The sequence below is a fragment of the Macrotis lagotis genome, chromosome 1 (genome assembly GCF_037893015.1).
Source record: "Macrotis lagotis isolate mMagLag1 chromosome 1, bilby.v1.9.chrom.fasta, whole genome shotgun sequence".
Lineage (NCBI taxonomy): Eukaryota > Metazoa > Chordata > Mammalia > Peramelemorphia > Peramelidae > Macrotis > Macrotis lagotis.
Window position 1 is genome coordinate 586,000,759 of NC_133658.1, and position 16,630 is coordinate 586,017,388.

The 16,630-nt window shown below is 35.7% G+C and overlaps 1 protein-coding gene across 5 annotated transcripts in view; it reads left to right on the forward strand.

Moving 5' to 3' along the window:
• EPHB1 (EPH receptor B1) overlaps positions 1-16,630 on the forward strand; it is an 890,754-nt gene that overhangs the window by 818,789 nt on the left and 55,335 nt on the right. For all 5 annotated transcript variants that reach the window (XM_074214828.1, XM_074214827.1, XM_074214825.1 and 2 more), the window contains one exon: positions 9,064-9,279. In XM_074214828.1, the coding sequence (XP_074070929.1) occupies positions 9,064-9,279 (216 nt within the window). The remainder of the gene's footprint in view (positions 1-9,063; positions 9,280-16,630) is intronic.

Sequence of the window (16,630 nt, forward strand, 5' to 3'; positions counted from 1 at the left end):
GGGGCCTTTTTTTAAGAAAGATTTTTTTTGAGTTTTACAATTTTGCCCCCATTCTTGCTTCCCTTCCCCTACCCCCCACAGAAGGCATGCTGTTAGTATTTATATTGGTTCCATGTTATACATTGATCTCAGTTGAATGTGATGACAGATAAATCATATCCTTAAGGAAGAAAAATAAAGTATGAGATAGTAAAATTACATAATAACATAATGCTTTTTTCTCTAATTTGACGGTAATAGTCTTTGGTCTTTGTTCAAAGTCCATAATTCTTTCTCTGGATACAGATGGTATTTTCCATTGCAGATAGCCCAGAATTGTCCCTGGTTGTTGCACTGAAGGGATGAGCAAGTCCATCAGGGTTGATCATCACCCCCATGTTGCTGTTAGGGTGTACACTGTTTTTCTGGTTCTGCTCATCTCATTCAGCATCAGCTCATGCAAATCTTTCCAGGCTTCCCTGAAGTCCCATCCCTCCTGGTTTCTAATAAAACAATAGTGTTCCATGACATACATCTGACACAGTTTGTTAAACTATTCCCCAATTGAAGGACATTCACTTAATTTCTCATTTTTTTTTCCACCACAAACAGGGCTGCTATAAATATTTTTGTACAAGTGATGTTTTTACCCTTTTTCATCATCTCTTCAGGGTATAGACCCAGTAGTGGTATTGCTGGGGCAAAGGGTAGGCACATTTTTGTTGCCCTTTGGGCATAATCCCAAATTGCTCTCCAGAAAGGTTGGATGAGTTCACAGCTTCATAGTGTTCCAGACTTCCTGCATCCTTTCCAGCATTGATCATTGTCCTTTCTGGTCATATTGGCCAGTCTGAAAGGTGTAAGGTGGTATCTCAGAGATGATTTAATTTGCATTTCTCTAATAAGTAGTGATTTAGAGCAATTTTTCATATGACTATGGATTGCTTTGATTTCCTCAGCTGTAAATTGCCTTTGCATATCCTTTGACCATTTGTCAATGGGGGAGTGACTTGATTTTTTGAAAATTTGACTGAGTTCTCTATATATCCTTTGTCAGAAATACTAGTTGCAAAAATTGTTTCCCAATTTACTATATTTCTTTTGATCTTGCTTACAGTGGTTTTGTCTGTGCAAAAGCTTTTTAATTTAATGTAGTCAAAATTATCTAGTTTGTTTTAAATGATGTTCTCCATCTCTTCCTTAATTATAAACTGCTTCCCTTTCCATAGATCTGACAGGTTAACTAGTCCTTGATCTTCTAGTTTGCTTATAGTATTGTTTTTTATGTCTAAATCCTGTAACCATTTGGATCTTATCTTGGTATAGGATGTGAGGCATTGGTCTAATCTAAGTTTCTTCCATACTAACTTCCAATTTTCCCAACAGTTTGTGTCGAAGAGAATTTTTATCCCAAAAGCTGAACTCTTTGGGTTTATCAAAAAGCAGATTACTATAATCATTTCCTGCTATTGCACCTAGTTTTATTCCACTGATCCACAACTCTATTTCTTAGCCAATACCAGACAGATCTGAACAGTAAGTTTTTTTTTTAAAAAAAGCTCCTGTGCTGATCAGCAGTAGAATTGGGCCCTGAGTAGTCTCTGGCCTTACTGCTTGGGTGAAATAAAATGACCTAGCTTAAAAAAATGCCAAGCACTATTCCTTTATCTGGAAAATTATCTCTTTTTCTAAAGCAGTGAGTTAACTTCTTAAAAAGATAGTTTCCCAAAGAAAGTAGATAAACCTATCTCAAAGAATTTGATGAGAACCAAATGAGATAGCCTATAAAATTTTTTGCAAACTCTAAAATGCTTTAAATTTAGCCATAAAGATTACTATTGTTATTGTTTAACATAATGCCATATGTCCATAAAATACTTTATATATAATCTCATTTGATTTTTATGATAATCATCTGAGAAAGATAGTACAAATATTTCTAACTCCACCTTCATAAATAGGAACCAAAACTCAAAGGGATTTTTGTGGTTCCTCCCCTCTGCCTCTTCAAATTTCTAATTTCCCTTAAGATTCAATTAAAATTATTCTTGTATATCTCACCTTCCCTGATACTATAAACTACTACTACTATTACTACTACTACTACTACTACTACTACTACTACTACTACTACTACTACTACTACTCTATCCCTAATTACATTGTTTCTATTGTTTACTTTCTTAGAAATGTGAACATTGTCTTCCCTAGTAGATTAGAAATACTCCAAGGGCTGGGATTGCTTCATTTAATTCATTGAATTCCCAACAGCTAACTCAATGTCTTGTTTATAATTTGTGCCTTAAGACATGCTCATTCTTAATTTACCAGTTAATCTGAAGCAAGGGTATGTCTGCCTGAAACAGTACCACTCAATACACAAGACATGATGGTTAAATTTTCAGCATTAGCATCTAGAAATGGACAAATTCCACAAGTGTAGCAAGTGTTAATAATGCAGATTAAATTTCAAAGTTAATTTCTAAGTAAACTTAAAGTGGGTGCATTTTATTCTTTTTTTCCCTTGGAGAGCTAGTTGGTTTAAAGTTGATCAACACGTTCCTGTCTTATAGTTAATCATGGTCTACTTTGTAGAGTCAAATGAGTACTACAGTGATCATAATAAACCTGAAAAAAACAATGGTTGTGAATCAGCCTGTTGTAAACAACTTTACTATGGGATCAGAATTTGGTCAAACAGCAACAATAATAACAAAAACACAAACCAAATGTGTCTTTACAGTTTGTTTCACAAGTAGCACATTGCCTAATGAGGCACCAATAGTGAGAGAAAAAAATGAATGTAGAAGATTGGCCAGTTCACTACAGGATTGAAAGATCATTCATTGCCCTTACTTGGCATCTGAAACTCCATGGAGTCTGACTATAGTGTCTGATATCCTATGGTTTGATAGATGATTCTCTTATAAAAGAATACATCTTCCATCTCCATGTATTTTAATGTCTGCAATGGATTCCCATTTCTCTTCCACCCTATAGAATCCTTTGCTTTCTTCAAAGCACAGCTTAGACATTTTTCTAACACTTTTAACCTTTTCTAACACTCACCCTCAAATCCAGTTATTCACTCTCAAAAAATTACTTTGTATTTATTTGTATGCAGGTTGTAGTCTCCCCTCATATAAGGCAAACGCTTTGAGGACAGAGACTGATTCATTTTTTTCCCCCTAGTACCCAACATAGTACCTTGCACATAGTAGGAATTTATTTTTTGTGTTGTTATTTAAATGGAATCATGGCTGACACACTTAAACAGGATTAGGAATAATTAAGTCCTGATTTGGAGCCAGACAGTCCACTGATACTGAACCAATCCTCATTGCTATGCAAGTTCACTGGACTAGCCATGTGTAGAGAATAGATGATAGCAGAATCCCCATGTAGCTGCTCTGTGGATAGCTGAAGGTTGGGAGAAGAGAATATTCTGAGGACATCGTTTTACTGCCAACTGTGTGATGCCATTGTGGCCTGCTGGAAAAACTAAGCAGCACATAAGTTATCCTGTCTCAAAATGATGAGGAATAGGAGAGATCTTTGGGAACAAACACTTCAGGATGATCATAATCCCACCTCAGCAGGCACAAATAAAACAAAAATGAACAAAAACCCCATCATCAACAACCACTGTAGCTACCAATCAATGTATAATCTACCTCTAGGGATATTGTGGACCACCTTCCTCACCTCTGCACACATAATAATCAGTTGTTCTTAGACTTGCGCTACATATGTGAAACAGGTCTTTCTGTATATTGCTTAGGAACCTGGGATTTGAGTAAATGATATTCATTTCTGTGCTGGTACATAATGAAGCCAGTACAGAAAAGCACATGTAAGAACCCCTACCCCTTTTGCTTCTTTCATGAATAGGAATCAATTTATAAAACAAAGCATTCTTGGAAACTGTTTACCTTATCAGTTACTTTTGGTTGGGATTTTATTATGTTTTTCTAGAAAACATGAACATGAACTGGAGGCAACCTAACAGATCCCCTATAAGGAGCATGCTCCAGGGAATCATTCTTTAAGACTAGAAAGAAAGCAAAAATGGTAACAAAGAAAACAGTATTGGGTCACAGAGACATTTTTCGACATTTTTCCCCCTATGTAAAAGTGAGACCCAATATATAATAGTGAGACACCCCAAAACAAAATCAAAACAGAGAAAGGAGAGCAAAAAAGATGAATAAGTTAAACAAATTAAGAAAGAAATAGAATATCTCTCACTTTTTCTTTCCAAAGCAAGAAGGCAAGTAATCTATAAATGTAATTTCAGGCTTAATACCAAACCCTGGAGTATACCAACATTAATTGATATATCTAGGACTTGATAAAATTGAGAAGTAGGTCATCAGTTCAGTTCTGTGGGGCCCATCTTTTGAGGAAAAGCATAAATTGGGATTGCATTTCAGAGTAATACAAAAAAGGTCTTAAGTTATACATCTTTCTTTTAGTTCTTGACTTTCTTTTAATTTTAGTTTCTTTCAGAGCAGCAGTGGCTTTAGGTTCAATTCAGCTTTCTGGGATCCCTATATACCCAATTAGACACTCAACATAGAAGAAATAATCCTACTCTTTTCCCACTTTTTTTGGCTAATCACATTCACTCTTACCTTCTAGAGAGATTATAGAAAAAAATTATTTGATTGTTCATTAAAATGGTTCATTTTGTATTCCTAAATTATCCATGCTTGGGTCATACAGAGAATACATGCATATTTAAACATTTACTTTCTATAACTCAACCCATGACTTTTAATTTGATAACCCTTCCAAAATCATAGGTCCAATATTCAAAAATTCTTGAAAAGTTGGCCCAAGGAAGATTAACTGATGCCAGGGTATCTTGATGGGCAACACCTCTGTCTTATTGTCAATTGATGTCCCAAATTCAAGGAAAAGTAAAGACTGAATGAAACTCTATGAGTTATCTAGTCAAAATAAAATGGAGACATCCCCACTGTAAGCCAAGATTTCTCATTCTAAGTGGGAAAAAATACATGGAATGGAATATCATAAGAATAGTACTCTTCCACTTACCAAGAACAAGTGAATTTACTGGGAGAAGTCAGGTCCCCATTTTCTTTATCAGTACAATGATGGAGTTAGATTAGATGATATATAAGCCTCTTCCAATTCTAATATTTAATAATAAGCTTTCCTTAAATTAAAAGGAGTTTCATGTTTCCAAATATATTTGAAAACATCTGAATCATTTCTGTCTAGGATGGAATCAGAAAGTAACTCCAATAGTAATTTCAGTTTAAAAATGGTTAACTTATAGAGAAGAAAATTCAGATTTATATTGCTCAGAATATATCCATCCATCTATCCATCCAAATATTTATTGACATTTTTAGTACTCAACCATTCCAGATCCTTTCCCAAAGTAAAATGCAGGAAGGTAATCATCCATTTAACTGAATTTTAATTTTTTAAGCTGATGCTGGTAGTGTGAGAAGTTTGTTATACATTAATAAAATCAGCTTGTAACAGTAAATAAGTTTGCTTTTCATGGATATTTGTCCCATATCTGCAAATAAGTTATAAGATGTACATGGGCATGATGATGTCATATCTTCCTTTAATATCCCTCATGGTACCTAAAATACTGTTCAATAAATATATTCTGACTACTTCATTGTTTATAAATTGATTCAAAAACCAGAATCTCATGGACAAACAGACCCTTATTTCACACAATACTGAATGACCTAACACACGAGGGTTATAGATTCCAATCTGCTGAGGTCGGGATGCACTTTCATCTCAGGAAAGAGGAACCATGAGGTTTAGAGGTCAAAGCTTCACCTGAGAATGTCCTGCCCCATCAATTTCATTTTGACAGACCTCCCTTGGGAAGTCTTTTAATAAACCTATGCCTTTTGCAGGGAAGAAGTTCCTTGTAACTTCAGGGTCACTCTTGTATGTCCTCAGTACATCTCATCTTGCCTCTGAAGTAATACAAAGAAGTGCTTTTCTGTTTGACGGGCTGACCTTTGCTGGCACTAGGACCCTATGAGAAACTGATTTTAATTTGAAAAAAGAAAGAAAACAGAAAGCAATTCTCCAAAGGTTCAAGAGCTGTTATCCTAGAATAAAGTAGTTAGATGAAGAGACATAGCAAACACGGTTGGATATGTTTGTAAAAAATGGGCCTTTACAAAACTGTTAAAGTTTTTTAAAAAATTAAATCCTCAAAAAGTTTCCCTGGGTCATTTCAACTATATATTGTCTGCTTTCATAGGAAGCCAAGGAAAACACTGATTCAGAACTAGCAATTCATTCAAATACTTAGTTGTAAGTGGCTACTATGGGAAATGCTATAACAGAGAAGATAAAAGGTGGCTGCCCTCAAGGACTTTACAGCTGAATGAGAGCAGAAAGTAAACTATATAAATATAATGCATGGTAGAATATGATAATTACAAAAAGAAAAGTAGATAATGCCATGAGAGCAAATGTGAAACATTGCTTCCAGATGGGTAAGCTTGAAGTTGAAGGAAAAAATAATTTTTATTATATGTGAAAGCATTGAAAAATCATGCTTCCTATTCATTTTTCATCCAATTTGTTGACACATTCCCCCATCTTTTTACAATGAAGAGAAAATTAAAAATATGAAATAGTTAAAGATATGTGGTATAAGTCCATGTTGAAAAGGAGTGACTTTAAAATTTGCACAGGAAAAATTGGAACAGGATGAGGTTGTACTAATATGTAATAATTCAATATTTATTATATTTATTTATTTTATTTTATTATATTTTTATTGATTTTAAGAAAAAGAATTTTTAAATCAATTATTGGTCCTTATATTTTTTTAATTTGAACAAAATATCTTAACTCACATTGATGTAGTATTTTTGTTGCTGTTATTCAATTGTATCTGACTATGACCTCATTTGGGGCTTTCTCAGCAAAGATACTATAGTGGTTTGCCATTTCCTTCTCCATCTCACTTGACAGCTGAGGAAATTGAGGTAAACATGGAAAAGTGACTTGCCAAGGGTCTCAGTTCCTAAGTGTCCAAGGCCAGATTTAAGTTCAGGACTTCCTGACTCCAGGCTCAGTTCTCTCTCCTCTGTGTCACCTAGCTGCCCAATAAAATATATACATACTTAGTGCATCCTTTAAAATTTAAGGGAGGTGGGGAATAGGATCTGGTCCTATGATTTCAATGGTATTGAAATTCCAGGTAGAGAAACTTTCTTCATCAATGGAGATAAGCATATTTTCTATAATTTACAGTCTAAGAGAGTTGTCTGAGGCACTAAAAGTGTAAGCAACTCATCCAAGGCAACCCAGGCCATAGGTTTCAGAGGTAGAGGATTTACCTTTGTTTCAAGGTAAATATTAATTCCTCTCTTTTTGCACCTGAGAAAAATAAAACAAAGAGTGAAGAAATGGAACTCAGGTCATATAATCAATGACAGAACTAGACCAAAATTCAAAGGTCCTGTCTCCAGTGAGGTCCTTTCACTGATTAGTATCTGTTGCTATCTTAAAGCATAACAATGGGGAACAGATGGGAACCATGATGGTGGCAAGCATAGAGGGAAAGAATCAATGCTACATTTTTGTTAATTAACCTTATCTATTGACTACTGTATGAAGTAGGGTACAAGAAGCTGTGGGGAGATGTGACACAAATGAAAATCAGATTTCCTGTGTTTAAAATTTCTCCCTATGCCAGTCTTTCCTCTATTTAGTTATCAAAAGTTTCTTCCTAAAGCTTAGTTCTAACCATGTCATTCACCTACCCAATAAATTCCACTAGTTCTCTATCAACATCAGGTTCATACAGGAAATCAATTTGTTATTCAGAGCCCATTCTAACATGATCTCCACTTTCCAGCTATCTAGTCTTAGTACACTCTATAGTCCACACCAGCATATTCTAAGATCCAGTGACACCAGCCTCCTTGCTTTTCTTGTCATCTCCCTATTCTGGGCATTTTTTTCTGGCTGTCCCCCATGGTTGATGGGTGGATTTACCTTTTGTCTTCTTTTAGAAGCTAGCTAAATTCCGACCTTCTTTAGAAAGATTTTCCTCATTTCCTGTATTGCTAGTGCCTTCCCTCTTTTAATTATTTCTGATTTATCCTGAATATATTTTGTTTATACATAGTTCTTTGCAAATTGTTTCCACTATTAGATTGTGAGCTCCTTTAGGGCAGGGATTGGTTTTTGCTTGTTTGTTGGTTGGTTTTTATCTTTCTTGTATCCCCAGTACACATAGTCATGCTTAATTAATATCTATTGACTAACTTTCTGAAAAAGAACATAATATAATAAGAATAAATAATATACACATTAAAAGGATACAGGGATGAAAACTAATCAATGTAGCAGTGGAAAAATTGAGGAGCTTTCCAGTGAGAGGACCAGGACTTTACTATAGTAGTACTTGCCATCTGTGTCATCTTAGGAAAATTCTTTAGCCCCTCTAGTTCTTTCTTCATCTGAAAAATAAAACAATGGTACTAAATGATCTCCCTGGTTCTTTTTAGCTCTAAATTGATGATTCATTGCTATAATATCCCTGAGGGGGATTAAATTCATAGCCACTAAATAACTCATCTTGCCTGGGTCATGTTAGTCAAGAGAGACATGGTAAGGGGAGATGGACTTTGGTTTGAACAGCAAAATATCCCCCAAAAGGAGAACAACATGAGGGGAGTCTTGAAGAAAGGGATGCCCAAATTACAGGGAGCAGCTTTAAATTGTAGGATATGTGCTGGGCCTAGATTCAAGAAAGAATCTATGGATTACATCCTTTTCTGCCACTTAACTAGGTAAGTCAATTCATCTCTCTCTCTCAACATCATCTCAATTTTCTCATCTTCAAAATGGAGCTAATAATATCCACTTGGTGCTGTTATGAAGATCAAATGAGATAATTCTTATCTGTCTTAAGGAGCTCAATGAATGTTGCCTATTTCCTTGGCCTTTGGGGAAAGTCTGCAATAAGGTGTAATGAAAAATGGGTTTTACAATTTCTAATTTTTCCTTTTTTTTTGTTATGATGACCTAAGTACTTTTTAAAATTTCTAATTACAGCAAAATGATGGGCAGTTCACAGTGATCCAGCTTGTGGGAATGCTCAGGGGTATTGCTGCTGGTATGAAGTACCTATCGGAGATGAATTATGTACACCGGGACCTGGCTGCTAGGAATATTCTTGTCAATAGTAACCTAGTGTGCAAAGTATCTGACTTTGGCCTCTCCCGCTACCTACAGGATGATACCTCGGACCCCACCTACACTAGCTCCTTGGTGAGTCTGCACTTTGTTCCTAGATCTTATGACAAAATATTAACAGTGCTGTTCTAGTCATTCTTATATGAAGGCAACCCTGCTTAGCCATCATCAAAGAGATATACTCTGTTTCCCAGCAGTTGATGTAGGTTTGTATAGAACTAGCCATCTGGCACCTAACAACATAAATTAACTAGGAACACATCTGTAAAATGGCTAGCAAGAGACAGTGAGAGAGTAAAGGATAGATGGTTCTATGACTTTATATAGTTCAAGGTTAACTGATTCTCAAGGGCATCAGACTCAAAAACTTTCTCCATCACCCTGATGTACTAGCACAACAATGTGAGTGGATTCTCACATCATAGAAGTCTCTTAGTTCATCCATTGACCTCTAGGCATGACTGGCCCCAGACCATATTGGATTGAGGCTGATCTATTCTTACATTGATTCTAAATGTGAAACATCATCTGAATAAATATAGCTTTCTTACTTTTGCTGAATTTTCCCTTATATTTCAGTAGGTTCTTAAATTGATCCCTTTTTCCTGTAATCTCCACCGCAACCTTCAGTCAGATTATTTAGATAAATCAACAAGTATGCATTCATTGTTTCATATGGGCCAAAATGGTGCTAGATATGGAATAAAAAAGACAGAAGTAAAATAGTTCCTGTCTTCAAGGGATTTATATCTTTTGGGGAATGAGAGGTAATATGAATGTGCATATATATACACAATTCACAATACACATATATGCATACACATAATATATATGTGTCTATGCTCAAATGTAGATATATATGGTATATATATAGTCTTTTGTGACCCTATTTGGGATTTTCTTGGCAATGATACTAGAGTACTTTGCCATTTTCTTCTTCAGCTCATTTTTCATAAGAGGAAACTGAGGTGACATGTCCAGGGTCACATAGCTAGTAAGTGTCTGAGATATGAACTCAGGAAGATGAGTCTTCCTGACCAGCCCAGTCTTCTATCTATGCTGCCTAGTTTCCCTATGTGTGTGTATATATACATATATGTATATGTATATATACATATATCAAACTATATATACACATATATTTACATATACACACAAACACATATGTACACACACTACCTGTTCACATATACATACATATACAATGTGAACAGGTAGTGTGTGCACATATATTTTTTGAAGATTTTTTTGAGGTGAGAAGATAGTAGTGTATATCTTCAGCTGTTTTATAAATTAGACAATTAATTAATAACAATACCAATATTTTGAATTCTTATAGTACTTGAGTGAGCATTTTAATATTTTACAAAGTATTTACCTTATAATAACCTCTATTATAATAAGTAGGTAGTTTATTCCCCACTCTACAGCACAGGATATTGAGTTTCACTTAAATGAATTGAATTGAACTGAATTGGAGCACTAAATGAGTTTAAGTAGCATTGCATCTCAAGAAGGGGTTAGTCTGATGGGTCAGCTATACTCCTGAATCTGACTGAATTCTGTAAGATTTTTGAGAAGGTCCTCACAATTAGGGCCTTGGAGAAAGGACCTACTGATATACAGGAAAATGTCTAGGAGGAGTTGGCTATATAGAGGCCCTGAAAAAAATAGAGAAGGATAGGAAAGAGAGGAATCTGAATCAGCATTAACTAAATATTCTTTGCCATGACTTTGCAGAGATTTTGCAAAGTGTAGTAAGAATAGCAGATGAGTTGATAGACAGAGGTGTGCCCTCAAGGGACAAAAGATAATTAATAGTTTGGTGAACCTAAGAGATATTATAGGACATACCAAAGATGAAAGCATATCTAGTAAATTAGGATTAAGAAACAGTTTTGGATTGCTGGACAAGTCATGATTTTCTTTTCTTGCCCCTGGCTATATAGTTCTGACTGTTAGAGCTAGAATTCAAACTTAGGTCCTGTAGATTTAAGTCCAACCCTCTTTCAAACTATATCAAGCTGTTTTCTCAATATTAAAGTGCTTGATTTTTTTTAGTGATCATCACTAATTGTTTTCCTTCACAGATAGATATAGGAACTATATGTTTTAAGATGTCTCTTATAGTTTTCTATAGGAAGAAAGACTAGATTTGTGATACTATTGTGTATAGGATAGTTCTATACTTCTGAGAAAATTTCCTCTATCAAAATGGGTCAAAACCTTCTTTGCAACTTAGTATTAGAGAGTTTCCCAGAATAATGAGAGCCTGGGTAATCCACAGAGGGTCATACAGCTAGCACAGATGTGACATGAACCCAAGAGTTCCTGATTTCATGATCAACCCTCTGTTCATAATTCTATGTATCTCTCATAGTTTTCCATAAGATTATTGAAATAAGTCTAGACCTGGAAAACTCCCCAACCTGGTGATAGAAATCTTATTTAGAGAGGGTCTTATCTTTGATTTCATAAATGCCATTGTCCAGGTTAACTGAAGTTCTTATTTACTATTCCTTCATATTCTTTAAACTCCAACCAATGGATCCTGGGATTGATTTCTCCCTGAGCAAAAAAACAAGTAGAATTTTTTTTCTATTTGAGGTAAAGTTGTGAGGTAGGCAGAAAATTTATTAGGGTGAGATCAGAGAATAATATGTGGTTGGGCAAAACATTTTTCCCTTGCCTACAGTTATACACTCTTACTGAATACTTGGTCTCTGATCAAAACTTTACCTTTATCTTTGGATAGGCTTTCTAACTCTTGGCTTCTGATATCTAGTCTGATCACCAGCCAATAAGGTACATTATGGAACCTGACCTAACATTCCCTTTCTATCCTTACTTTCACTCTCCCACATACCCAATCTTATGCTCTGTCTTAGAATTTACAGCTTCCCATACCAATAGCATGATACTTCCTTACAATTAGAATTGTCCAAAAGTGGAATTGTTGCCTTTGGTATTAGTGGCTTCCCCATCAGTGGAAGACTTTAAGAAAAAGCTAAATGACCTCTTGTCAGGAAGCTGTAGAGGTCATGTTTCCTTATAATTTCATTGATATAGAGAACTCACAGATTAGAAAATTTTCTATTCCAGTACATTACTGTCAACACATTCCCTGTTAATTTATAGTTTCAGTGAGTTTCCTGAAAAAACAGAGAGGAAGGATGACTTGTTTGGGTTCAAAAAGACAGTATTTGTCAGAGGCTGACCCCAAGGTCAGCATACTAACCTTGATGCTTTTCCCTCCATATGTAATGTATAGGGAAAAGGCAGATACTACAGTTTCTTGGAGTCATAGGTGAGAACTGGGTGACAAGTCAATGCCAAAATGACCCTCAAAGAACAAGACCTCACAAAAGAGGTACTAGTCCTAGAAAACCTCATACATCCCAGCACACTCCAGTAAAACCATTTTAGCAGAGGGGCTAAACCAGATTGAGACCAACGGATGGCCTCAGACCCATTGATGAATTAGGGTACTATATCTACTCTAAGCATGTAAATATTTCCCCAACCAAATGGGCAGAATAGAACAAATCATTCCAGTGGCCATTAAGTAGGCTGAAGTAGGCTTTATAATAGTCCAAGATTAACTGATTCTCAAGGACATCAGACTTGAAACCTTACCCCCATCACCCTGAGGTTCTATCATAATAATGTGAGTGGATTTTCACATTGTGGAAGTCTCTTAGTTCATCCTTTGACCTCTAGGCAGGAATGGCCCTAAGCCATATTGGATTGAGGTTGGTCTATTCTTTTTTTTTTTTTGCAAGGCAAATGGGGTTAAGTGGCTTACGCAAGGCCACACAGCTAGGTCATTGTTAAGTGTCTGAGACCATATTTGAACCCAGGTACTCCTGACTCCAGGGCTGGTGCTTTATCTACTATGCCAACTAGCCTCCCTGAGGTTGACCTATTCTTACATTGATTCTATATGTGAAACATAATCTGAATAAATATATATACAGCTCTCTTACTTTTGCTGAATTTTCCCTGATATTTCAGTAGGTTCTTAAATTGCTCCTTCTTGCCTTCATTACCTGTAATCCCCACTGCAACCCCCAGTCAATAAGATTATTTAGATCAATCAACAAGTGTCTATTCATTGTTTACTACATTGTGTTAGATATGGAATAAAAAAGATACAAGTGAAATAATTTAGAGACTGTCAGAAACTGAAAATTAACTATCACTTTGACTTGTTTTGCCAGTGGACTTTGATGTTGCAGAAAGAGAGAGTGAGGCTGATAGACTTTGCTCATCTCTGTCTCACTTAAATCAAATTCACACACAAGTTATCACCCAATAATACCATTGGTCCTATTTGAAAATGGAGAAATAATAGTAGAAAGAATGGCAACAGACATGACTTGACCAGTATTATAGAATTTTTTAAAGATGATTTCTAAATCTCCCACATACTAGGGTTTCGCTGCTTCCTTTAATTCCCCAATTCCTTTTTTTGCATCTTTCCCTACCTACTATGAGGAATTATTATTATTATTATTCCTTATTATGATGAATACATTCTGATATCCTTACACATCTGGGTATCTTCTCAAGGCACTTCCCATCTCTGCATAGCCTTGGAAAGAAAAACCATGGATTCTCTAATCAAAAATGGTTCCCTTATCTAAACTTACTAAATATTCTTCTCACCTCACATACTCTGTCATTTCTCTTTTGATTCACCAGTCAGTTATTTTCTTCCCTTGGAGGGTACATCTCTGCCTATCATTCCACCTGCTATTCTCACTAGACTTTGCAAAAAAGATCCTGCCAAAAACCTTGTAAATCATTTTTAGGAATTCCATTTACTTCAAATTTTTAAAATCATATTTTTCCTATTTGAAATGCCATTGTCTTGGTCATTTCCTCATCTTCTAGGGAAAATATCCTATTCTCTCATATGCCAGCAGACTGCTGCCAAAAATTTTGGTCAGTCTACCCCCTCAGGTCTTTTTTTTTATTTTTTAAATTTTATTTATTTATTTTCATCCATTTGTACATGTATATTCCTAAGTTACAAAGTTTCCCTCTACCTTCCCTTCCCACCCCCCAGGAGGGAATAGTTGGTTTAGCATTTTACATTCATATTTTGTTAAACATATGTACAAATTAGTAATTTTTGGCATGAGGAATTAGGATTAAAGGAAAAAGATATGTAAGAGATAATTTTTATAAAGTGTTCATCAGATTTGGTAGGGGTTTTTTTCTGTATGTTTTGTTTTGTTCTGTTTTTCTTCCTCTGGTTGGGGATAATATAGTCCATTATCTGTCAAATATGGTTGTCCTAGCTCTCTGGACTGCCGAGAAGGGTTGGTTCCATCAAGGTTGTTCATCTTATAATATTGATGTGTAAATTGTTCTCTTGGCTCTACTCCTCTTCCTCAGCATCTGATCCTGTAAGTCATTCATGTTTCTTTAGAGTCTGACCATTTATAGTTTCTTATAGAAAAATAATATTCCATAGTATTCATGTACCATAACTTGTTTAGCCATTCCCCAATTGATGGGCATCACCTCAATTTCCAATTCTTTGCCACTACAAAAAGGGCTGCTATGAATACCTCTCAGGTCTTAAAGAGATTAGTCACAAAAATCTCCAACTCAGAGAAGTTTTCCCATCTCCAATAAATAGCTTAGTCAGGCCAAGCCCTTTTAAAATTCATTTGTGTCTCCAATTCAATTGAACAAACATTTATTAAATGTCTATATTGAAGATCTGTACCTGGTGATTAAATTGCTTTTGTTTCCTCAAAATACATCCTGAAACTCTCAGAAAGGGATGAGAACATGATAAATGTCTTTTCTCCCCCCTGCTTTCTACCATCTCTCTCTTTCTATCTCTCTGACCTTTCATTTCCAAGTCCACATGCCCAGTCACATCACGGTCTTTCCCTAGGCTTCTCTATGAATTCATTTTTAGAACTCAGTTACTTTTTGCCTCAAAGCCTTCTAGAAAGGGTAGTTCATGGATGTTTAGGCCCAAGTCTGAGACAGGATGGTCAGGTGGTTCAGGCTTAGGGCTGGAATGAAATAAGTTATTCATGGACATACTTTTCACCAAAGGAAGTTTGCTTTGCAATAACATAGGAAGGATATTCATGAGACCAGAACATGCATTCTGTTGGTTTCAGCTCTATTGTTTCTGCCCTGGTGACATGCTAGCATTATATGTCAACACATAAAAAAGCACCCATTCCATGTGGCCTGAGGCCTTGTCCTTAGAAAACCAGGAAGCTACACTTGGCAGCTTGAGTCTTAGTTCACTGTACTAAGGGAACTAGTCTCAACAATTACTCCATTGCCTGTGGGGTAAAAAATCAGTCTCACACACCTGGCAGGGATTTTAGTAGAAATTTTAGTAGTAGTAGTTCTACCATAAGGAAGAAAAGCAAGGAAACCCTAGGTATTGGCCCTCTACTATGTGTAAGACCCTCTTGGCTGGGAGGTTGGCTGGGTTTTTCCCCCTCACCCCTGGCTATTCTTGAACTGCTCCCCTAGCTTTTATCTCAGTGCCATCTTCATCTGTATTTATTGTTTAACCTTACTATCTTTCTCTCTTCTTTTTGTGCAAGCTGGAATGTTTGTAGTTAGACTCCTGCAAGAATTTCAATCATTTTCCTCACCACATTGATTCCTCATTCATTTTTACTTTGTCTTCCTGGCTTATATTTTTCTCTAATATTCTTTTTCTTTTTTTCTGTTTTATTTATTTGGTAACTTCTTCACTAGGGAATTTTTTTCTTAATGTTAAGAATATTGGCTTTCTTCTCCTTAAGAACTTTTTTTTTCAGAAAATTCTTTAATAACATGTTCCATCAGTATCTCAAATCTTGAAAGGGGAATAAATCTTTCCATTGATTATCCCTCTTACCATTATTAAAAAAAAGTTCATCCTCTCCTCTGCTCCTTTTTTTGTTTCTTTTATTATTTCTTTCAGTAAACCTGACTTGTTACTTCCCTTGTCTGTCCCAGCCCCAGGTGGCTTCCCTGAATTGAACTGGGTAGAGCCAGCTACCAGCTCAGTTTCATAATCTTCCAGCAGATTTACAAGTTTTTAAGAAACTTATTTTAATGATTTCCCTAACATCATCAGAAAGGAAGGTCTCTCTTATTAGCCACAACCTCTCCTGTTTTTAGCAAATGGATTTTTTTAGGTTTTTTTCCAAGGCAAATGGGGTTAAGTGGTTTGCCCAAGGCCAGACAGCTAGGTACTTATTAAGTGTCTGAGAGGGGATTTGAGCCCAGGTATTCCTGACTCCAGGGCTGGTGCTTTATCCACTGCACCACCTAGCCACCCCAGCAAATGGATTTTCTTTGTCATATCAATCCATTTTGTTTTTTGTAAAAGTATACTTCAGAATGAGTATCCAAGTAAGCTTGTTATATGTTTATAGACCAATTCTAATTA